Source organism: Crinia signifera, chromosome 4, assembly GCF_055691185.1.
Source record: "Crinia signifera chromosome 4, ASM5569118v1, whole genome shotgun sequence".
Taxonomy (NCBI): Eukaryota; Metazoa; Chordata; class Amphibia; order Anura; family Myobatrachidae; genus Crinia; species Crinia signifera.
Genome location: NC_139220.1, coordinates 303,415,129 through 303,441,094, shown reverse-complemented (window position 1 = coordinate 303,441,094; position 25,966 = coordinate 303,415,129). Strand labels below are relative to the sequence as shown.

At 41.8% G+C, this 25,966-nt stretch overlaps 2 protein-coding genes across 2 annotated transcripts in view; one reads left to right on the top strand and one right to left on the bottom strand.

Moving 5' to 3' along the window:
• Positions 1 to 25,966, top strand: part of LOC146073259 (uncharacterized) — a 385,449-nt gene that overhangs the window by 58,213 nt on the left and 301,270 nt on the right. Inside the window, exon 8 of the mRNA XM_083180446.1 lies at positions 17,224 to 17,909. Within this exon, the coding sequence (XP_083036572.1) occupies positions 17,224 to 17,909 (686 nt within the window). The remainder of the gene's footprint in view (positions 1 to 17,223; positions 17,910 to 25,966) is intronic.
• LOC146072184 (uncharacterized) lies at positions 2,824 to 4,799 on the bottom strand. The gene is made up of 2 exons (XM_083179512.1): positions 4,788 to 4,799; positions 2,824 to 3,603 (listed from the first exon to the last, which is right to left on the bottom strand). Exons 1-2 carry the CDS (start codon positions 4,797 to 4,799, stop codon positions 2,824 to 2,826), a joined length of 792 nt encoding a protein of 263 aa, XP_083035638.1.

Sequence of the window (25,966 nt, the reverse complement as noted above, 5' to 3'; positions counted from 1 at the left end):
GCTCCCCTGGCCACCACCAGGCAGGAAGAGGGTATATCATCTCCACCAATGCATAATGTGGGAGGTGTGGATTTCCAAGCAATGGTACAAGCAATTAAACAAACCTTAGAACCCATATTGCAGACCCAGGCTGAGGTTATGAAACAGGCCGTAGAGGAAATAAAAGGCCAGAGAAAACAGATCTCTGACCGGGTCCAAGAGAAAGAACAAAAAGTCAGAGAACTGTTCCAAAGAAGTTCTAAAAAAACTAAACTTCAGAAATGCAGAAAGCACAACAACAGATTTGGTTAAAATTGGACAAGATAGAAAATGGAATCCAAACTGGTCATAGAATTACTATAGGTTGACAGTCATATGGTCGACCACTAATGGTCAACAGGCTCTAAAGGTCGACAGTTAAAAGGTTGACAGGGTTTAACGGTCAACAGTCAAAAGGTTGACAGGGTCTAAAGGTTGACAGACAATAGAATCAGAATCTCTTTATTGGCCATGTATACTCTCGTATACTAGGAACTTTTCATGGATACAGTGCAGCTTCAAGCATGAGGGATGACAGGACATACATACATTGCATCAGTTGCGCATACAAAAGACAATTCACATGTTAGAATTTGCAAGGTTAGACAGAGCAGTTAGGTGTTAGATCAGCAGTATCTTAGAGTACATTGTTCAATAGCTGAATAGCTATCGGGAAGAAGCTTTTTGCGGTTCTTGATGACTTGCCAGGGATGGACCTGAAGCGTCTACCTGATGGGAGAATATCAAACAAGTTATGGCCAGGGTGGAGTTTGTCCGCCACGATCTTCCCAGCTCGCTTCTTGACCCTACTTAAGTATTGTTCCCTGACATGGGGAGGTCCATCCCAATAATCCTCTCTGCTGTCCTCACCACTCTTTGCAGTCTTTGTTTGTCAGATTCATTGGCCCCTCCATACCAGATTGTAATAGAGGAACATAGAATGGACTCGACGAAAGCTGTATAGGTCGACATTGTCAATAGGTCAATATGGTTAAAAGGTCGACATGGAAACAGTCGACATGTATTTTTTACAAAGTTTTGAGCCGACATGTGCTGATAGGCGGTATTTCATGCCTTACCATCCACTAGGGCGTTGAGGGAGAATAAAAGTGTGCCAAGTGCAGCGAGACACTGAGCCCGAAGCAAGGTGAGCGCAGCGAGCCATGTGAGGGAACGTGGTACACTTAGACAGTGTCCATGTCAACCTATGTTGACATAGACAACAACAAAAAGAAAGAAAAACTCATGTCAAACTTTTTCCATCTCGACCCTTTGACCATGTCAACCTTTTTTATGTTGACCTTTTAACTCTGTCGACCTTTTCCCTGCTGACCTTTGGACCCTGTCAACCTTTTGACTGTCGATCTTTAGACCCTGTCGACCTTTTCAATATCGACCTTTAGACCCTGTCCACCTTTTGACCTTGACGACCTTGTGACTGTCGATCATAAGTAGACCTAGACACTGTAGATGTTTTATACCATAACCATAGATAACTGGTCCAGAAGAAATAACCTAAGGCTAACAGGTCTACCTGAGTCTCTAGAGGGTCCCTCACTTAACCATTTTCTTCATAACACACTGTCAGATCTGCTAAATATTCAGACAAGTGGCTCCCACCTAATAATTGAGAGGGCAAGAAATGGAGAGGAAGCAAAGTTTGTCTCAGTAGTGGTGCACCTTAGGTAAATTACAAGACTAAAAATATACCTTTTATTGGGTCAAATGTTTAAAAAAGGGCTGAGAAATATGACAATACTACATAAAACATGAAAAAAGGACTAGTGAGGATAAGTGCAATTTAAAAACTTGGGCTGATGCGGCGTCCCTAAGCACTTTTATTCTTTATTGAACTTTTATTATTAAAGAGTCTCTTCCCTACGTGTTGGCTGTATTGCCTATATCACACTCGGGGGACTTTATATTCATATACCAAACAGTGGCTGCCTGTCAGTGTCTTGCTTGAGTGTATACACAGTATCAAATTGGCTCACATCCAGAAGAAAGCTGTATCAATTTGAATTTTCAATTATATAAGTAGCGAGTGAACTAGTTGTCACAGAGTTACTGGGGTGTGTTTATAACAATCTCTATTATGCGGCAATACTAGTGGTATTCACTGTGTAGTGTATCGATCCTATTACTGGACCAGCACAGTGGTGAGGTTGGATTCAGGGCAGCAGGCGGAAATCGCCAGGTGTGTGCTGCTCAGCAGATCTTTATATATAAAACGCTCGCTTATTTACACATATAACATCCCAGTGTATAAGAAATCATATGTTCCACCCTATGCCCACCATCGGCGGGTGGTTGCAGTGGTATATAGGATCAGGCGATTGGGTCCCATCTCTACCAGATCGTGGGGTCTTTTCACTCACTAACACTATCTCTCTTCTATTTTAATTACATTTAATTTTTTTTTACTTTATCTCTCTCTATATATAGCTTTGGCTTCCTATCACTAATATTTATTAACACTATAGTATCTTACTGGCGTGCTGCACTGGGCTTCCTAGATTATGACCCCCAATATACAGAGAAGCCTTGATGTGGCTTGGGGGCATATCATACACCTGCGCAGGTATATATGTAACCAATATCTCTGAATTTTATTATCATGTAGTGTTCAAGATTGGTTACTAATACTACTCTGTGTGCTGGAGGAAAAAATGTCTTGTCTTACTTCCAAGTTCTGGTTTGGTGATAAAACACTTGTTACAATCTGAACATATGAATGTTTTCTCTCCTGCGTGACTCATCTGATGTCTGAGAAGATTAGATTTACATGTAAAGCTTTTTTCACACTTAGCACATATGTGGTCTCTCTCCTGTGTGACTCATCTGGTGTCGAACAAGTTCTGGTTTGGTGATAAAACACTTGTTACAATCAGAACATGTAAATGGTTTCTCTCCTGTGTGAATCCTCTGATGTCTGAGAAGATTAGATTTACATGTAAAGCATTTTTCACACTCAGAGCACATATGTGGTCTTGCTCCTGTGTGACTCATCTGATGTATAACAAGATATGACATCTGGGAAAAACACTTGCTACATTCAGAGCATGTAAATGGTTTCTCTCCTGTGTGAATCCTCTGATGTCGAACAAGATCTTGACTGGAGGTAAAACATTTGCTACATTCAGAGCATGTAAATGGTTTCTCTCCTGTGTGAGTCCCGTGATGTCGAACAAGATCTCGCTTGGAAGTAAAACATTTGCTACATTCAGAGCATGTAAATGGTTTCTCCCCTGTGTGAGTCCTCTGATGTGTGACAAGATGTGACTTCTGAGAAAAACATTTGCTACACTCAGAACATGTAAATGGTTGCACTCCTGTATGACTCATCTGATGGATGTGAAGATCTGATTTATATGTAAAGCATTTGTCACACTCAGAGCACAGATGTGGTCTCTCTCCTATGTGCCTCCTCTGATGTCTGTGAAGATCTGATTTACATGTAAAGCATTTGTCACACTCAGAGCACAGATATGGTCTCTCTCCTGTGTGATTCCTCTGATGTCTGAGAAGCTGTGATTTAGATGTAAAGCATTTGTCACACTCCCGAGCACAGATGTGGTCTCTCTTCTGTCAGACTCATCATATATTATAGGAGATACAAATAGGCAGAATATGAGAGTAACTTTAGTGAATCTTCCAGCGGTGTAAGAAGAAATTACGTCTGTGGTTGGATTTATTAGAGATTGTCCATTCAACAATGTATTCTAATATCCTGTATTTTAATTGTCCTGTAACAAGAAAAAGTCAACTTATTAATTATAAAGATTACTAGGGTAGATTTAATACTTTTTTTAAATTAAACTCCATTGTAATGGTACATTATTCTATACATGCAAGAGTGTTATATATGCAGGGCAATAGGCAAATATCTGAATGGTATATCATAGCAAATACAGTGGTCAAGTAATAGTGCAATATAATAGTCAAAAAAACAAAAGGAGAAAAGATGACTCTTTTTGGGGCACTCTTTAAATAATTTTCATAATTTGCTAGTATATGTATTAAGACATTTTAATTGACAGTCTCATTAAGTCTGGGTGCACTGATATTGCCAGCTGAACACTTGACCACGTACCAAAAACATTTATAAATGTATCAGCAGGGATGTTTGATGTTTCTCAGATTGCGGGTTAACACAACCCTATGAGACATTCCTTGTCCCCAGCTGAATTTTATGGGGACAAGGTAAGGCTATGTTTGTTAAAAACCACATGCCATCGTTCATGCATTTAGATAAATATTATGTGCAGGACATAATATTTTTCGATGCTACATACAATAGGCGGGCCCACGCATCGCATCAGGGGACCCATAATTTTGCATACTGTCCTTCGATTTATCGCACAGATGCGATCAAAATCGGAGGATTGTATGTGATATTGCCCTATTGTATGGGTTGCCCAAAGCTTCCAATAATCTGATAAAGAGCCAGACTGGAAGTGGTCATCGCTGACATCAGAGACCCTCCCCAGAATAACATTGGCACCCCAGCATATTCACAAGCACAACCAGAGAACCCCATGTTTCCACTCCAAAACATTGTCTTCCTTTCAATCAATCTGTGATGCCTATGTATATGGATTTTTATTCACAAACTGCAGTTATTCAATAATCGGTAGGATTGCAATTTCAATAAATAGTAACCCATGTTGAATTAGGTCCAACGTTCACAGCAATGCACCTTTTAAATAAAATTCTATCATATAGTAATAATAACAATTTATATATTTGTCAAATAAAACTTGACTTACTGATAAGATCATATCTCTAAAATAATATCTAAAAATGATTGTATATTTATCAGTATATTATCATGTATAATATAATTACCTTACTCTGGGGATCCTTCCTCTGTCTCTCTTACTCAGCTCTCCAACAGTAACTGATCCAGCAGCTCCTCCATCAGCTCCCAGTGGCCTGATACAGCCTATTTATAGTCACTCCTCCCCATCTCTCCCCAGTAGTTCCCAGGATGCCCTGCAGGAATTCTTACACTGAGAGGTGACATGTAAATTAGGGTCACATAACATTAGTATACAGTCATTCACCACAGCAGCTGCTCCTGCCCAGCTCCTTGTCTTGTAAATGAGGTGTAAATATTCCTAAAGTCACTTACTACAATAGGAAATGCTAATTTTACACTGGCAGGGTAACACCTTGTATTGTAATTAGATTAATTGGACCTTTTATTTATTGTTTGGGCAGAGTTTCAGCAGAAAGACTTGTTCTACATATCAGCAGGAAAATGAAAGTGTTTTAAATTATAACAGTTATAGACATATTTACACAACCATAATGCCAATCAGTAATGATATAAAAGGATATGTTGGGTCTTAAATTGATTTTAAGTTATCTTTCCTTGATGTAAAACTTGATGTAAAACTCAAAAATAGATAGAGGATGTTCTGTCTTTGCTTTTAGATATGAAGACCGCAAACAAACAGTTGTGCGTCACAGTGGCGCTGCTGATAGTTATCCCACCACCTCTTTATACAATAATAGTACTTTCCTTGTCACAATACTTGAAAGGTGGTGTACTGTACTTTTTCTCTGCACAATAAGATTTTGAAAAGGGACATGTCTTTAATTCCTCTAGCTGCGCTCACATTCTGTTCAAAGCAAACAGCTTTGAGGTTGTATATAGGACCAATTACAAAGCTCTGGCTCGCCCCTCGTGTTTATTTCTTGCACCCTGGGGGAAACAAAGCAAATATACATAGGGCAACTCCATATTCGCAACAATTATATTTATTATAAAATTGCACTCACATAAAAACATATAAAAATGGCATATCACCACTACGGGTACGTTGGTCTCCAATGTTCTCCCATATATTTCGGAACATCCCTCAGTATATGACGGCAGTCTGTCAGTCCTCCCCAGGAAGTGTCCAACTTTAGGTGATCAAGTTCTGCTTAAGCGCACTTTCAGACAACCGTCCTATCTCAGAATCAAGACTGACAAGACAAACGGAGCAGCCGGGAACCCCGCTCACGGCGTGGGCAATTGAACAAAAACTCCCCTAAAGTGTATTACAAAATGAGTAGCCACAGAACATAAGTATAACTCTTACTTTCTTCGCATTTATATTTCTAAAGCTTACTAACAACTAAAAGACTATTTTTATGGCTAAGTGACTGAGCATTAACATCTGGCTGGAAACTAGCAATTTGTTTGCATTGGAGTGTGATTTTGGAGAGATCTAACATTTATATCTACAGACTAATATTGTCTCACAAAAGACTGCCGGTACTTATGTATTATCTGGGCTCCCATGTTAAATGCACCCCATTTTTTCATACCCCTACTATCCAACTACGCATGGAGTTGAGTTTATATAGTGTGGAGAGCGCAGCGAGCCACCGTGCCCGAAGCATGGCGAGCGCAGCGGTCTCATAAGAAAAACGGGAGCCGTGATATTACATAAGTACCAGACTGCCGTTAATCCCTGCTTTGCAGAAGTTAACCCCATGCATACCTAACCAAGCAAAAAGCCTGCAATATATTTGTCTTTGCTTTCTATCTGCATTCTGAATGTGAAAGATAGATAGAGTGTGGATATGAACCACCTGAAAAATACCTGCTTGTGCTGAAAACACCAAAAGCACAATAAGAATAGTGAATAGTATGTTGAATATAAATGCTTTTTTTATGTGATTTATTTCGTTTTATGTAAATTTCACTGGCCGGTGTTCTCACTTTTTAAAAGTGTTTAAAAAAATTTTTTGTATTAGTAATCAAAATTATATTGATTTTTATCAAACCAAGGGTGACATTCTATGGGATGAGATTTCTGTTTTTTGTCGTTAATTAGTAAACAAAATGGCGACATCGCATTTTTCCGTCAAATTGCCTATTTAATAGGATGCGCAAAGGGACTGAAATCGCATATTATGTGTGTTAAAGCATGCGGACGAAAAGTGCGTAATAAATTCGCAATTATATCGCATCCAGATGTTTTCGTACAGAAAAGTATACAAATAGTTTATTTAATGCAATGCGTATTCGCAAATCGCACTTTTTAGGTGTCTAATAATCGCACTTATTTCAGACCAGGTTCTGTTTGGCGATTTGGCCCAGAACTCACTTTGGTCAAGTGCACGCATGGTTAATTTCAGCACAGGTGCCCTCATTTTCACTCAGAAACACCCCTTCATAAACGCCAACATCATTAAGGACACCTGTGAGGGTTTGAGACATGGAGATTTTGCAGAGTGGTTTGGAGTTGCTTATTTGTGATGTGGCCCATTTGGAGGAGCTGCGCAGGAGGGAGGAAGCTGCACGCCAGATCCAGGTATCCCCCCGACTACTGCGTACCCCACGTATGTATCGTGCTCAGTTGTACCTGGACTCATTCTCGGATCAACAGGTTTTGGGGATGTTTAGGCTGAACCGCATTAACCTGTTGGACTTATATGAGCAGGTGAGAGATGATTTGGACCCTTTTGGGGGAGGCAACAATGCAGTGTCTGGGCTGCACAAATTAATGTGTGCCCTCTACTATTTGGCCACAGGCTCCACTCAGTCTGTGACCTCATGGTCCTTGGGGGTATTACAGGCCACTTTCTCTAAGCATTTTACTCAAGTGTTACTTGCTTTAAAGAAGTTGTGGCGGACATACATCAGATTCCCCAGTTCTGAGTTGGAGTGGCAGGACGACAAGTTGGCTTTCTATAGACTCTCAGCATTCCCTCGCGTGCTGGGAGCTATAGACTGCACACACATTGGGATTAGGGCACTGCACGTGCGGGGTCACGTCTACGTCAATAGGCGTGGGCGGCACTCCCTGAACGTGCAGGTTGTTTCCAATGCTCACCTCAAAATCCTGAGTGTTGTTGCAGGCTTTCCTGGGAACTGCCATGACGCCTATATTCTGAGACACTCAGCCCTCTGGAACCGATTTACCGAACACCAAATGCCAGAGGACAGGCTACTAGGTAAGTACCTTTTACATATTACCCTGTCTGTCCTTATTTGTACCTGCTCTAATTTGTGTGTTTCCTGTTTCACAAGCATATTGTTCTACTACCAGTGTCTCCTGTTTGCAAAAAACACATACCTTGCCATATAAGGCAATCACTTTCTATCTGTGTTTTAGGTGACTCAGGATATGGGTGTGTTTCCTGGCTCATGACACCTTTGCGCTCCCCAGAGGGCCCTGCACAGCACCGGTATAATGAAGCCCATATTGCAACCCGCAATGTGGTGGAGCGCACATTTGGCGTTTTGAAGAGTAGATTCCGGTGTTTGGACCGGTCATCGGGTACGCTGCTTTACCACCCAGCAAAAGTAGTGATGATCGTCCAGGCTTGCTGCATGTTGCACAACATAGCCCTGTCCCAACCTGCCTATGTGGAGGAGGAACATGCAGCAGTCGTGCTGGAAGCCCAACCTACCACACCTCGGGTAGTGAGGGGTACGCAGAGGGGGAATCTGGTGCGCACACACATCATCAGCCGTTACTTTTCTGGCAAGCACATGTGCCCTGTATTCCAAAATGTACCTTTGCTGTAAGTGTACTCATAAACAAATTATTTACCAATACCATCTGTTTCCACCCACATTTAGCCTAATACACAGAGCCCAACGGATGCATCTGGTGGTGCTGACCTATCCCTTGCTGGTATCAAGCTTGTAAGTACATTTGATACATGTATGAATGAAGTTTGCTATAAAACATGGCTCCCTGGTGTTGTGGAACTACACATGCCAGCATGCCCTGACACACTATAACCATTATAGTCCAAACCATGAGTGTCAGAGCTTGCTGGAATATGTAGCTCCACAACCTTTGACGGGCCAGGAGTTACCCAACACTACTTTACAGCAATCCCATTGTCATATACTATTACACTATGTCATAATTCACACAACAATTGGTTCATAAATAATACACTGACAAAATGGTATGCGGTTAGACATTTTTACTGCAGTATACTATGTCAGAAGCAATCTGCATTTTTGTCAGTAAAACATTAAAACTGTCGGGGGATGTAACAAGATGTATTGCATATTAGATGCAAATTACAAAAGTTTCAAAAATATGACCTATCTTCTCCCACCATCAGGCTACCCTACACCACTTCTTGAATCTGCACCCAGGCCACCACGGGTCCTAATACTCCGACGGGGTGGGGAAGTGGGGGAGCCACTTATTGGGGTGCTAGATACACTACTGAGAGTTGATGCTGCTGCACCTACGACATTGCCTTCCAGCTGCTGTAGTTGGGCCTGCATACCTATTAAGGCATTGGTCTGCGCTGTGCATGATTGGCTTAGTGCAGCTATACTTTGCGCAAGGCTGCCAATATGGCTATTCTGTTCCCTTATAGCAGAAGTTAGATCTGCAAAACGGGTGTCAATGCTATTAGCAATGCGCACATGAGTACCTACACCTACCCGTACACTACGTGCAATTTTTCGTAATTGAAGAAACGTGTCACGCATGTACCCCTGGATGTTACCTATTTGCAGGCTTTGGGAGGCCATAAATTCTATTTGTTTCTCCTTGAAATTGACCAAGGAGTCACCTTTGTGGGTGGGGGTGGGTTGGGAGACACCCCACTTGGGGGAAGATCACTCTGTGATGAGGTCTGTATTTCCTCCTCTGCCGCAAAGATCTCCATGGGTTCAAGAACGATGTCCATTTCGTCCAACAGCATCATCGAAGAATCTGTTTGATGTGTTCCTAGTTGTATAATACCTGTGGATACAGATGAGGAGGTAAGTACTGATGCATATATAGGCCAGACTCTCTTCAGTACTGTTTTAGAAAGGGATTGAGATGCTGGACGCACATACCTAGGGGTCTTATGTACTTACACATGTACCCCGATACAGCATGTAACATTGACATTAATAATAAGTCAGATGGCTAGGTCAGATTACATTCATTTCCATTGCAATGTAGCAGCAGGAGATGAATGTAGTGTGACATATTGTGGATGTGACATGGGTGTGCGTACTGTATGTGTAATGGCGTGTTTTTTGTTCATTTACCTGCTTCCACAGATTCTGCAGCAACGGGCCTTCTTGTCTTAGATGCGTGAGCACTTCAGGACGGACAATCTGTGAAAGGAAAGATGTGCAGCCATTATGTACCTTGCAATGGATAAGCATTTACGGCAAACATGCATTGAAATGACATTAATGGACAATACTTCCTTTGGTTAAGGACTACATTATTTAGTCCCCACATTATTTGACATCTGTTTTTTACCTGATTATTTTGTTAGAGTATTATTAAAATATTGAACACATTACAACTGTTGGATAATCTGTGGTATGTAGCCATGGCAGCTAAACCACCAGTACACCTATGTGTTTTTGGCCACATACATGTTAGGCTGCTAGAAAGAATGTTACAGTGTTGATCAATATCAGCAGTTGTGGAACTACAAGGCCCAGCATTATGAGCAATTTGAAAGTAGGAGCAGGCAATTTATTGTGTATGACCTTGCTGGGCTATGTAGTTCCACAGCAGCACTTTACTTAGCATAACAATTCAAGTGAACATTACAGTTTGAAAACATTGGCATGTATGTTTGAGATTGCATGTGGTCACACTTACCAGCTCTGGATGGCGTTTGCGGCCTATCGGTATCCACGACGTGCATGCCAGGCAGGACCTCAGCGAGTATGATTCTTTTGAGCTTGACCTCATAGGACGTGTAGCAGACAGTGGTGGGGCTTCCTCCGCCAGTCTTGGTGGCCTCCTCCAACTCCATGGCCATTTTACTTTTCAGCTGCCTTTTGATGTCATTGAATCTCTTCTTGACATTTCTGACCAGGCGCTTGTGCTGACTTACAGCGTTCACCGCCTGGGTGATGTCCTTTCACATAGCCCTTTTCCGCTGTGCTGTGGTCTTGTGGTGAGTTTTCCCAAGTAACCGGTCAAACACAGGCATGATAGCCCGGACAAGCGCAGCATTTTCCTCGTAGGAAAATCTGACCTTTCGGCCACTTTTTGTGCGGCCAGCTTCTACCTCCTCCTCCTCATTTTCTACTCCAGCCATGTACCCCTCCTAATCCATGCCAGTGTCTTCCTCCTCCACACCTCCATCTTCCTCCACCTCTGACATGTGGCCCTCCTGCAGCTGCTGTGGGGTATGGTCAAGGTCCTGGCTATAGGATGGGGATGCCAGTGGATCCTCCACCTCCTCCTGCTGGGGCTGGACGCCCAGGGCCTGGTCTGGCGCTGGCCTTGCTGTGGCCATGCTGCCTGCCACACTGCTGGCTCTTTCACTTGGCTGGCTGCTGCCACTGATCCCTCTGCCACTTTTCACTCTGCCACTGCTCCTTCTGCCACTCCTCACTCTGCCACTGCTCCCTCTGCCACTCCTCACTCTGCCACTGCTCCCTCTGCCACTGCTCCCTCTGCCACCAACACCTCTTCCTCTACTCACACTGCCACTGCTCCTCTCCATGCTCCTTACTTCCTATCAAAGAGTGAAATGGCGCCAGTGCCCCTTTATATAGAGGGTGTGATGCATAATGGAGGGGACAGAGGTGGGCCAATAGGTTGGGGGGTTCTTAGTCATGCGGAGACAGTTTTGTAAATCGCACTCCGGTTGGTCCAAAACTCGCACATGACCGGCGTACTAAATCGCACTTTTTTGTGGCTTAAATTCGCACCACTTCGCCGCAAATCACACCACTTCGCACTTTTCAGCCTCCAAAGCGCATCCCATTAAATATGCGAATTATTACAAAAAAATGCAATTTGAAAAAGGGCGAATAGCGGCGATGTGGTGCGATATAAAAACATGCACATTTATCTCAATCCATAGAATGTCACCCCAAGTATCCAGTGTCCCTTTGCGTCGTCTACCTTGTATTTACTGTCTTTTCTTCTAAAGAGGGGTTGAGTATCAACTCTAGATGGCAGCAGGGACAAATAATTTCCAGGGCTTTGCTATTACTACATTTGGTTATATAAAAGCTGCTGTCAGGTAATAAGACGGACACTGACGCCATTATAACTCTTGCGTTACCTGACAATATATTCCCAGGCTACCTGCCTCTATGGATATGTAAAATACAAATTGTCCATACAAATGATGTGAAATTGTTTTATTAATAATCTTAAATTAGACTAGTCACTGATTGATAATCTTGGGAAAAATATATACCTACAGCAGACAAGACAGTGTGAGATTATATCCCGATATTGTCATAGTTACTTATCTTGCACTAGAAATGTGAGGTTTCCATCTAAAAGCACATACACTGGGATAATTGTGTAATTACACCACTAATTGTGTGCTCTCATATCAAGTCACGTGACTACTCTCGGGCTGAAGGCAACATTCAAACATGAAATAAGACTATTACTACACCTTGAAAAAGGGCTGCAGCTTGAGCCCGAAACGCGTTGGTGAGGAGAAGGGGGCACATCTGATGGTGAGACCTTTTTTGCTTTAATCCATCTAGCAGCTCATCTTACCCTGTTCCGGACACAGGGGGAGTTGTAGTGTGGTCTCACACATCAATGTGTGTACTTGTTTTTTAATCTATTTTTATCGTCTGTTTTTTTATCTGTATACCGTGTGGAATAAAATACTTTTTGTATGGAGCTCTTTGGATGTGAGAAATTTTCGTATCAGGATCGCATTAAAGAAACTGCTCTATGCATATAGGGCCTCACATAGAGGTGAGTGTTATTCCACCAGACGAATGATGTTGTATGATTGAATACGGAGTGTCGAGTTACGGTTGAAGAGTGTGATCCTGGTTTAAAGATACCATTACACGCACATAGGGCCTGTAATACAGGTCAGTAACTCTCATATTCTGCTTATGAGTGGAGGGCGGTCACAGAAATATAGAGGAGACCACCGTGGAACGTGAACATAAAAGATACCTTTACGGGCATATAGGGACCCCTACTGAGGTCAGTAGAAGGCCCCAATTATCCAACAGCACTATCTTATGACACAAGCAGACCCAGAGATTCTGCAAGCAAGTCTCCTGTTGTGCTTAGAGGCTATTTGGTTTATCTGGTTTATCAGGATAGCGCTGAAGTGTGTTTTCAAATTGTGTTTTTGGTGTATTCTAGTAGTGGGGGGTAGTGACCCACAGAAAACACACACAGCAGCAGTCCAGGGCGCATTTACCTCCTGTCGAAATTTGTTTTTTAAACATGAAATAAGACTATTATTATTGCTGAAGTGTTCTTAGCATTGTCTTTTGCCACCCGCCCGTATGTGATGTACTATAAACACACCCGATCGTGCATATGTAGTGATCGGGTGCAGTGAATATATGAATATCTAATGAGCGGCTCGGCTCCCGACCCCCTGCTGGCTGCTATGTGTAAAAAAATATATATATATATTTTTTTAATTAAATATATATTCATGTGCTGTAAGCACATGAATACAAATAGCATGCCCCTTCTCAGAATAAAATTCCTGATTTTTTGACACCAAATGTAAAAAACAAAACACTTTATTTTAAAAGTTCACATTCCACTTCACCATAAAAAGATAGCGATTGCTATTCGGTGAAGCATGGCGATAATAACCTTGAAATGTATTCGCCATCTGGTCATTGAATAGGGTGATTCACCGTTTTAGTCAAAAAATCGCCTTACAGCACGAAAATAGCACAAAATCGCCATAGAACATGGCGAATCAGCCTCATTGAATACTGCCCTAAGTGATACATAGGGGTGAAATGTAATAGGATGAGAGATTTAGAAAGTGAGAGATTTGGTAAGAAATCAATAGTTTTTTTTTAAAGTGGCAATCATTTACACTGCAAAATCAAACTGGTTTGATTTCTGAATCTCTCATCCTACTAAATGTCCCCCCATAGTATCAGTATAATTAATTACATTGTACTAAACAACAGTGCGCTTTACATCACCTCACTGGGATATACAAACTTGTTACTATCCCTCTGAATGTGATTATTTGACCATCGATGTTTTGTTTCTCTCTGTGACAGTTATATATGTGTGTATATGTGCAATATTTTTATATATGATTTTTAAAAGCTTAGTTTTAGTATAATCTTCAATAGGTGGGAATAACTCCCCTTCCTGTCCATTACTGGTTACAAACTCTAGAACTTGCCTAGCATTATCACATGTCCTAATGTAGATAGCCACTAATACTATTTTCAATTAATATCTTCAATTATGTGAATAGAGGAGATACATTTAAAAGAGTGCCCCAACAAAAAGAGAGTGATTTTCCTTCTATTAATTATATGTACAACAAGTCTTTCTGCTGAAACTATGGCCAGACAATAGGTGAATCCTAAACAAAAGGCCCCTTTGGTGACATAACAGGATGCCAGAGCCTGATGTGATCTAATTACTATACAAGGTGTTACCCTGCCAGGGTATAATTAGCATTTCCCATTGTAGTAAGTCACTTTAGGAATATTTACACCTCATTTACAAGACAAGGAGCTGGTCAGGAGGAATTGCTGTGGTGAATGACTGTATACTAATGTTATGTGACCCTAATTTACATGTCACCTCTCAGTGTAAGAATTCCTGCAGGGCATCCTGGGAACTACTGGGGAGAGATGGGGAGGAGTGACTATAAATAGGCTGTATCAGACCACTGGGAGCTGATGGAGGAGCTGCTGGATCAGTTACTGGTTGGAGAGCTGGGAGGACGGAGGAGTAAGAGAGAGACAGAGGAAGGATCCCCAGAGTAAGGTAATTATATTACACATAAGATTATGCTGATAATTACACAATCAATTTTACTATTCTTTTGTGAATATTGTCTTGCTATTAGTAATTACATTTTATTTGACCAATATATAATTAGTTATTATTACTATATAATAGAATAATATGGCCTTATTCTATGTGTGACAATGCAGTTAAGTATTCATAAATCAATATACAAATTCATGAAAGATCACATTATATGTATAAATATATTAAAGGGACTTTATAATTTTACATCTAAATTGTATGTGTCAGTAATGTAGGGGCAGGAATAATTTAGATGTCACATAATTATACTGTATAATACCATATGTGATACAATATATATAATCAGTAATATGTACATTATATATCTCTATGTGTTCTTTATCAGTTATATGATATCATGTATAAGTACCATATGGACTATATCTATATATTCTCTATCATACTGTGGGATCATTTGTATAATATATCTGACATTATAAAAGGCTAATGCTGCTCCTCACCTTTATGGGGGAATTGGAGTGTTGTGCATGCTGGCAGTCACTAGATGGCGCCCAATGGAGCTTCACGTTTTGCCCTGTATGGGAGCCGACATTATGGTTATGTTGGCTAGTTACTTGTGTATATATATATATATAGAGAGAGAGAGGGAAGGGGGGGGAAGCAGTACTCCAAGCATCTTGAATAAATGAAACTCTCAGGCCATCCTATAAGGAAAACGTTTCGTTGCTTTTTAATAAGCAATTTCTTCAGGTCATGGCATCCATATATATATATATATATATATATATATATATATATATATATATATATCCGTTTTTTGTATGTAAAATATAATCAAGGAATGATGATTCATTAAGATTGTTGCAATAACATACTAGTAACATATATTATGATTAAAGTGTGAGGATACGGGAACTTCTATCACCCAGACACTGCGCACATGAAACAAAAATATCAGTTGATTTGTCACCACAAACAGATATAGATAACACACAGGAACAAGAGGTAATGGTAGCACAGAAACAATATACAGGTAGTGGCCCAAATAGCCAGTCCTTGTAGAAGATATAGTTCCTCCATTGCTTCTATATTTGCCCATTACTATGTCAATTTTGGCATTTTATTAGGAATTTCTCATTAGATCACATAGTCATTTATATTCCATTCCCAGCTGATGGGCAATCATTGGGATCAGGGCTGCCATCAGAATATGTGGGACCCTGGACTGACATAATAGTCAGGGCCCCTTCCCTTTCTAAAGCTGTGTACACACGGGGGCGATAGGGGCTGAAATTGCTGGAAATATGGTCGCTGGTGACCATATTGCCAGTGATGGGAGTGTCCCCCGGCGATAAAATGCAGGGTGCGCTCCCGTTTTCAGCCCCACTCTAATCGCTGGTCGCAGGAGCTTGCTCTTGCGACCAGCTGATTACCTCTGTGGCTCCCCCAGCAGAGGTTCACTTTCATCAGCGACCATCTCTGGTCGCTAATGAAAAGGAGACACTACTGAGCATTATATTGCTGAACAATATATCTCCCCGTGTGTCCGGGGCATTAGACAGTCAGCAGCATTGGCCACACTACTCAATCTATACATTGCTTCATGGGAAATGGGAACTTTGTTTATGACAAATTACACTTTATAGACTATAATCCTGGGGCCAATTTCTGTCTGGGCCTGGATAGAAACTTCTCTGAATGGAGAACACTTAGCACCTGGTGTATTTGATATGTAGGAAGGTTATGTTTCCACTCTACCAAGGGAATTCCAATGTAGAATAGCAGATACTCTAAAATATTCCACGTGGTATGAACAACAGAGAGTCTTGGGAAATATTCCCTACAACATAGGACAGGGGGGGTAATTTCAGCCTTCTCATGTGCGGCTCCTCTCACCCCCTGCCCCTTCCTTATCTTCTTATGCATTGGCTTATGATATATTTATGGACAGCAATACTGCTATTATCTCCACAAAGGGATCTTGGAAGAGTTTTCATGTATTAATTCCTCATTTATGACAAACTGCATCATATTTATTTGGTATATTAATGGAATGACATTACTGACTATTATATTGTGCTATTTCTTGCCCACTGTATTTGCTATGATATACCATTTGGATGTTTGCCGATTGCCATGGATATATAACAGTCTCACGTGCATTGAATAATCTATTATTACATGTCGTGCTTTATGCAATACAATTGTATTTGAAATTCAATTTTTTTTTGTTTTTTTATGTTACAGGTATAATCCAGAAATTCTGCTAAGAACATTACAAGACATTGTTAAAAGGACATTATTCTCTGATCAAGCCAACTATAGATAGTGTTTTCCTATACACCGCTGGAGGATTCTCTAAAGACATTCTCATTTTCTGCATGGGAGAAACCTTCCACAGCTAATTTGTATCTTATCTAATACAGGATGAGTCTGACAGGAGAGAGACCACATCTGTGCTCTGAGTGTGACAAACGCTTTACATATAAATCACTGCTTCTCAGACATCAGCGGAGTCACACAGGAGAGAGACCATATCTGTGCTCTGAGTGTGACAAACGCTTTACATGTAACTCACAGCTTCTCATACATCAGAGGAGTCACACAGGAGAGAGACCATATCTGTGCTCTGAGTGTGACAAACGCTTTACATGTAAATCACATCTTCTCAGACATCAGAGGAGTCACACAGGAGAGACATCACATATGTGCTCTGAGTGTGACAAATGCTTTACACGTAAATCACAGCTTCTCATACATCAGAGGAGTCACACAGGAGAGAGACCATATCTGTGCTCTGAGTGTGACAAACGCTTTACATGTAACTCATATCTTCTTGAACATCAAAGGAGTCACAAAGGAGAGAGACCACATCTGTGTTCTGAGTGTGACAAATGCTTTACATGTAAATCACATCTTCTCAGACATCAGAGGAGTCACACAGGGGAGAGACCATATAAATGCTCTGAATGTACCAAGTGTTTTATCACCAGGCAAGCACTTGGTGTACATCAGAGGAGTCACACAGGAGAGAGACCATATAAATGCTCTGAATGTACCAAGTGTTTTTCTCAGCAATCACAGCTTTCTGAACATCAGAGGAGTCACACAGGAGAGAAACCATTTCAATGCTTTGAATGCAGAAAGTGTTTTACAGTAAAGAGAAATCTTCTTCTTCATCAGAGGATTCACACAGGATAAAAACACATTAATGTTCTAAATGTAGCAAGTGTTTCACTAAGAAACAAGGGACCTTATTCAAGTCCGTACATTCGGACCCCTTCGTTCGCAAGGTGTCTGATGTTGGGCTTTTGGCACAGCATAAGATGACATTTTACATCAGAGTCGGGCGACTCTGATGTTATGTGTCTGCACATGTGTAGGGTCAGTTCTGCGCATGTGCAGATGCTGGGTGCGTGCACCCATGGCGAACAACCTTTTCGCTGGGTGCTCACACCCAACCTTGTGGGCAGAGGGCTGAAAGACAGGGGGCACTGAACCGGTCCATTTTCATATGGGAATACCCAGCGCTTCATTGAGAATGCTGGATGTGCTCATTCTAACGGGCTGATGATGCGGGTGAGGGGGCAGGCGGCTGAAATCACCAGATATCAGCTGCCCGCCCAATTCCTTCAGAATGCACACACATCTGCAGTTACTCTGAGCAACCTTAGATGTGCGTGTGCCTTCCACATCATTTGATGGTCGGCGACCATGGAATGATTTATATTAAACATCCATTTGCAGCCTGTCCGTGGAAACACCTGCTGCAAGTTTGGGCAAACAGCCCGGCATTCACAGGTGGGGTTTGGTGGACTCACAAGGCTGTGAATTTGCAACCTTTTGAGGCAATTAGAATAAACCCCAAAAACTTGTTATACATCCAATGAGTCACACAGGGGATCAGCCATATACATGCTCTGAGTGCAGCAAGTGTTTTACTAAAGAGATCAACCGTATTACTCACATACATAGTCACTATGAGGGTCTGAATGTTGCATGCGAATCAATAGTAAGTTGTATCACCACATTATGTGTTTCAGGAAGGTAACTTTAATGTTACAGTATGAATATGGCAATAAGTTGATATAAATCCATCTTGCTAAAGACAGGAGAGCTGTGACCAGTAAGCTGGGGGCTGCTTTTCCCTTGGGACAATCTCTCTGTTGGGAAATAGAGCTGCAGTATAACAGACAATGACGATGTGGCTGCTATTACTGTGCCCTGTAATATACAGCTGTTCTGCTGACACTGGTGCTGGTGCTAGTACAGGAAAGAGCTGTATATCCATTACAGAGTCCCAGCAGCTCCTCCCAGTCACTATTATACCTTCGTATTCTGTCCCTCATACATTCCTATTGCTGTCTTACCTCCCTCTGATTCATATACTATGTATTATATTGTATAATGGTGCAACTAAGACATTGGTCCCCTGTATCCCATATTAATCATTGATTATACAGTTGTTTGTTTGCTGGCACTAGGTGATTAAAGCTGATATCTGGTTGCTGTGGGCAACAGCACATATTTTGTTTTTACACCATGTTTTGAATAAAATCCCTTTGATAACACATTGTTTACCATGTTTATGATCAAGAACTTAATTAAAATGACTTAGTGACTATAATCAAACAATATCAGTAACTACTATTTATGTTACTGACAGTTATCCCCATAATACTTGTTGTTGAATAAATACTGATCCTTATAAATGATATGATTCTGTTTTTGGCTGCTGATCTAATATATTTTATTAGTATTAAATCCTTTTGTACATTTTTCTACATTTTAGAAGATGGGACCAGGGGAGATACAGATGGAGCCACCATCATCTAGCCTGCCTATGGCGTTTGTCCTGCCATAGGTTGCACAGCATGGTATATGGCATTATATACCAGCAAGACCAGTACTATATAAAAGAGGAGACTCTTGGCTTTCAGTGCAGACTAACTTCTATTTTATGGTTAGAGTGAATAGGCACTCCTGCGCATACCTTTACCACACAATAATACAAATGAAAACTTCAGACTGTCTGTGTATATAATAAAGATAGTGCTTTTATTATGAAATAAAAACAGGTAAAAAAAGACGTATGTAAATTGCATAGGTAGGTCAGAAAATGTTAAAACAAGGGGGGAAGGTGGTGATCTAATACCGGTATACGTTCTATAATACAATGACAAACAGACATATAACATAAATAAAGTCCAGAGTATGGATAGCAAAAAGTCTTTGAGCCAAAAGTTCTGAGGCCTTGAGTGAGCAAAAGGTAGGCTGGGGTTGGTGGAAGTGTTCCACACTATTGCCCGCAATCTGTGGTCCTTAACAGGTATGGATGGAAATTACCGTGTGTATCTCTTTAAGAGATAGAGTGGTGTCTGCCGGCAGACTCGTCCTTCTCCCGCGTATGCAGTGAAGTAAGGCAGCGGTCAGGGAGGTCTCTGGAGATCAACGCGTTTCACCCGTCAAGCGGGCTTTGTCAGGATGTGCAGAGTGACTGGTAACCATCTCCGTCTCTATTTAAGCTGGGCTGGCGTGACGCGGTTGCCGCTTGCATCATTAACCGCCCAGATACAGCTTCCGCCCTCACTCCTGTAGTGAGCTCTGTGTTAAGGTATATCCGCCCTTGTAGGATTTGGCTTCATGTATTGACTTCGGCCCTCTTTGTGGTGGGATAGCAAACAACATATAACTTCTATCATATACACGAGTGACAGATGGTAATACAGTGCTAATAAGGCAAGGTATCAGCGTTTTGCAGACAAACTAGTAGTTTGCTGGGGACGCAGTGTCCAGTGCCATCTTGTGGGTAAAAAATATATATACATGTATGTGTATGTACACAGTCTGATCTGAAGCATCCTGGAGAGTTTTATCAAATAATGAATTAGCTGTGAGTAAATAATTATTTGTAGGGTAATAGGAGAATTTTAGAGGAAAAAGGAAATATATAATATAATAAATATGTTAAAAGTTCGTACAGGTGGATAGTATATGTGGGGGGGGATGAAGAGTATGTCAAAACATTTTGGTAGTGCAACAAAAAGGGGAACATCTCATTGACATTGAGCTCAATGTATGTTATAGGTCAGGGGTGGCCAACCGGTCAGAGGTAAAGAGCCGAAAAATATCGGTAGTCAAGCTAAAGAGCCAACATCATGCGCGCGCCGAAGGCGCATGCGCCAAAAAAAGGGGCGTAGTCTATTTTGACCCCTTGGGTGGGTGTGATACAAATATGCCTCCAATAGTGCCAGATACACATATGCCCCCCACGGTGCCAGGTATGCACTACACGGTGCCGGGTATGCCCCCACAGTGCCAAAAAGCTGGTATGCCCACACAGTGCCACAAACTGCTATGCCCCCACAGTGCCACAAACTGCTATGCCCCCACAGTGCAACTGCTGCCAGGCGAGGAGAAGACAGTCTGCTGTCCCCCTACAGTCCTCCTGTCATGTCACTGATGGGAGGAGAGCACAGCACACCGCGCGTCTCCTTCCCCCTCACTTCCCTGTTACTGGGCCGCCCACCAAACGAAGCTCGCTGGCCGGCTCCTGATTGGCTGCTGGCCCACGAGCTCTGATTGGCGGACGGCCCAGTCACAAGGATGCACAGTAAGGAGTAGGAGAGATGCGCGAAGCGCGCTATCCTCCCCTCAGAAGGAGAAGGGATTCAGGGAACCGGCAGCAGGGGGGACTGGGACAGACGGTGGGCGGCAGGCAGCAGTGGGAGCAGGAGCCGCACTTTACAAGGGGGAGAGCCGCATGAGGCTCAGGAGCCACAGGTTGGCCACCACTGTTATAGGTAATATAGAGGGGTCTAGTGTTGTATGGGGATAACACTAGGGTATCTCAAAAAGATTATGATAAAAATGAGAATATAGTACTGGCTGCATATGATGCGAGGTCCATCAGGTATGTGGGGTGAGTGATGGTGTGATAAGGTAGGCTTTGTCAATCTTTGAGGAATGCGGCGATCTCGAAGTCGATGTTTAACCCGTTCGGTGCGAGGGTACCCATTTCGTAGATCATCTTTGTTTCTTCTTTGGACAACATCGTCTCATAGTTTCCTCCTCTCCATGAGGTCTGTATTTTTTTCAGACCTATAAATGTCAGGTCTTTGGTGTTGGCATTATGTTTTTCTGTAAAGTGTGCCGGTATACTATGGTTCTCTTTTTTATTACTGATGTTGCACAGATGTTCTTGGATCCTAGTATGGAGTTTTCTCTTAGTTTTTCTGACATACTGGAGTCCGCACGGGCATTGGAGAAGGTACAGGACGCCACTGGTGTTACAGCTTATCCTCTCTTTGATGGTATGTATGAAATCATTAGTGGAAGAGGGGACTTCTTTGATCAGATTAGTGCTGGTGCATCTGTTTTTTCTGCATGCTGTACACATGCAGCATCTTGAGAAGCCGGATCCTTGTTTGGTGGTTTTCTCTTGTGTCTTAATTTGGCTTTTCACCAGGGTGGTCTTGAGTGTAGGGGCTCTTCTGTATATCACCCGAGGTCTGTGGGATATGATGTCCTTCAGGTCACTGTCTGTTTGCAGTACATGCCAGTGCCGTCGTAGGCTTTTTTCTATCTGTAAACTCTGGGTGGAGAAGTCCGTCAGGAAGAGGACTTCTTTCTTGATATTATCATCTTTCTTTTCCCGTGGTTCCAGTAGTGTCTGGCGATCGATATCCTCTATCTTCTTTCTTTCCTCCTCTAACCTGGGTTTGTTGTAGTGTTTTTCAAGGAAGTTACCCATCATGTCTTTGGATTGTGTTTCGTAATCGGATAGTCTGGAGCAGTTGCATCGGATCCTCCTGAACTGGCCTCCAGGGATGTTCTTCACCCAAGTTCTATGGTGGTTACTCCTAGAGTCAAGGTAGCTGTTGCAATCTGTTGGTTTTGAGAAGGTCTTTGTCTCGATTCCGTTCCCTTGCTGATAGTGCTTGTAAATTCGAGGTTCAGATCGTTCTTATTGATGTTTTCGATTAATCTGGTTAGGTCCTCTTGGGTTCCTTTCCATACTATAATCACTTCGTCAATGTAGCGTGCCCATAACGCTATTTTGTTGGATAATTCTGTGTTGGTCCAGATGTACTCCTTCTCCCATTGTGATAGGAACAGGTTTGCATAGGATGGGGCGAAGTTCGTCCCCATAGTGGTCCCTCATTGTTGCAGGTAGTAGTTGTTCCCAAACCAGAAGTAGTTGTGGGTTAATATAAACATCATGGAATCCACAATGAATGTGATCTGTTTCTCGTCTAGTTCTGAGTCCTCTTCCAGTCTCTTTTTGACATTGTTGCACCCTTGATGATGGTTGATGCATGTATACAATGATTTAATGTCACAGGTGGCTAGTATGAAATCTTGTTCCCATGTCATATTATCCAGTATTCTCAGAATGTGTGTGGTGTCCTTGATGTAACTTCTTTGTTTTGTGACTGTTGGTTGTAGAAGTTCGTCAACGTATTTGGACAGATTGGATGTGAGCGATTGTACGTCTGCCACGATTGGCCTCCCTGGTGGATTTTGGTGATTTTTGTGTAACTTTGGTAGATGATAGAACACTGGGGTTATGGGGTTATTTTGGTTGAGAAAACCATATTCTCCTTTGTTTAGGACACCTTCATTCAGGCCTTTCAGGAGGAGAGTTCCTAGTTCTTTTTTGTACTTCGTGGTTGGGTCTACCTTTAGTTCTTTGTAGGTTTCCTTATCATGCAGTTGGGAAAGTGCTTCTTTTTCATATTCTTCGCGATCCATTACCACAATTGCTCCGCCTTTGTCGGCTGGTTTGATAACCAGCTCTTTGTTGTCTTTTAGTGATTTTAGTGCTTCTTTTTCCTTCTTGGTGATGTTCCATGACCTCTTGTCAACCTTGTTTGTGATTCTTTCGATGTCTTGTTCGACCAGTTTTTGGAAAGTTTTTATTATTGGTCCTTTCAGGTACTGAGGGTAGAATGAGGATTTTTCTTTTAGTTGTGTATGTTTGAAGTTGTCTGTTGGTTGTGGGTCCTCATCCTTAGATTTATTGTTAGCGAAGAATTTCTTTAGGGTTAATTTTCTTATAAATTTATGGAGGTCTATGAAGGTTTTGAATTTGTCCAATTTACAAGTTGGGGCGAATTTCAAACCTTTTTGCAGGACCGATCTTTCTGTTTCCGTGAGTTTGTGTTTGCTTAAGTTGAATATCCCCTCTGATGTTTTCTTCTCCCTTCCCTCCTTCTTTTGGTGTTTTTTTGCTTTGTTACCTCCACGCATTCCTCAAAGATTGACAAAGCCTACCTTATCACACCATCACTCACCCCACATACCTGATGGACCTCGCATCATATGCAGCCAGTACTATATTCTCTTTTTTATCATAATCTTTTTGAGATACCCTAGTGTTATCCCCATACAACACTAGACCCCTCTATATTACCTATGACATACATAGAGCTCAATGTCAATGAGATGTTCCCCTTTTTGTTGCACTACTAAAATGTTTTGACATACTCTTCATCCCCCTCCCCCCCATATATACTATCCACCTGTACGAACTTTTAACATATTTATTATATTATATTATATATTTCCTTTTTCCTCTAAAATTCTCCTATTACCCTACAAATAATTATTTACTCACAGCCAATTCATTATTTGATAAAACTCTCCAGGACGCTTCAGATCAGACTGTGTATATTCACATACATGTATATATATATTTTACCCACAAGATGGCACTGGACACTGCGTCCCCAGCAAACTACTAGTTTGTCTGCAAAACGCCGATACCTTGCCTTATTAGCACTCTAATATCATCTGTCACTCGTGTATATGTTAGTAGTTATATGTTGTTTGCTATCCCACCACAAAGACCGTACAGGTAGCACACGTTATGCCTAAAGAGGGCGGAAGTCAATACATGAAGCCAAATCCTACAAGGGCGGATATACCTTAACACGGAGCTCACTACAGGAGTGAGGGCGGAAGCTGTATACGGGCGTAAATGATGCAAGCGGCAACCACGTCACACCAGCCCAGCTTAAATAGAGACGGAGATGGTTACCAGTCATTCTGCACATCCTGACAAAGCCCGCTTGACGGGTGAAACGCGTTGATCTCCAGAGACCTCCCTGACCGCTGCCTTACTTCACTGCAGCCGCGGGAGAAGGACGAGTCTGCCGGCAGACACCACTCTATCTCTTAAAGAGATACACACTGTAATTTCCATCCATACCTGTTAAGGACCACAGATTGCGGGCAATAGTGTGGAACACTACCACCAATCTTACAATATTTACAATCCTGGAAAACAGTTTAGTAAGGTTAGTAGATATAATATTAGCATATATTTTTGCCGGTTAGTCCAATTCACACTGGGTGGCTCTCTCACAGCTCCTGTGAGTGAATGGATATTTGCATATAATAGCCAGTTAGTAGTGTTAATAAGCTTAGTGACTTGCCAGATTCCGGGTTCTTTTTAGCTGCAGATTCCCTGCAAGTGCAGTGCAGCCAGGCGGACACGTCCACACTCCCGGAGTTTTCAGGGTAGTCACTCAGAAGGCTTGGTTGTAGCAATAAAAGGTACCGGTACCGATAAAAAAGCTCCTTAACGCGTTTCCCCGCCTCTGGTCTCAGCGGCTTCCTCAGAAGGTACCGGTACCTTTTATTGCTACAACCAAGCCTTCTGAGTGACTACCCTGAAAACTCCGGGAGTGTGGATGTGTCCGCCTGGCTGCACTGCACTGCACTAAGCTTATTAACACTACTAACTGGCTATTATATGCAAATATCCATTCACTCACAGGAGCTGTGAGAGAGCCACCCAGTGTGAATTGGACTAACCGGCAAAAATATATGCTAATATTATATCTACTAACCTTACTAAACTGGTTACTGCATGCAAACTATCCTTTAAGCAAGTGGGAGCTGTGAGAGAGTCACCTATTGTTTAAATTGGACCAATTCTTGCCATTTACAAGCTAACACCAAACTGCCAGCATCTTTACAAGTTGGGCTAATTAATCCTTTTAGCACTCATAAAGAAATTATTCTCTAATTTCTTTTTAGCAATTTTTGTTGTTTTTTAAATTGTACACTGTACACCACCGGCCGGTGATTACCTGTTATACTTCAAATGATACAAAATATTTTTAAATAAATTTTGATATATTTGTAAAATCTGAGTCAGCGCTATCACTAATTTTTTCTTTTACTTTGCTCTTTCGACAAGGGGAGGAGTACTCCCTTGATAGTGACAGCAGCAGACTCAA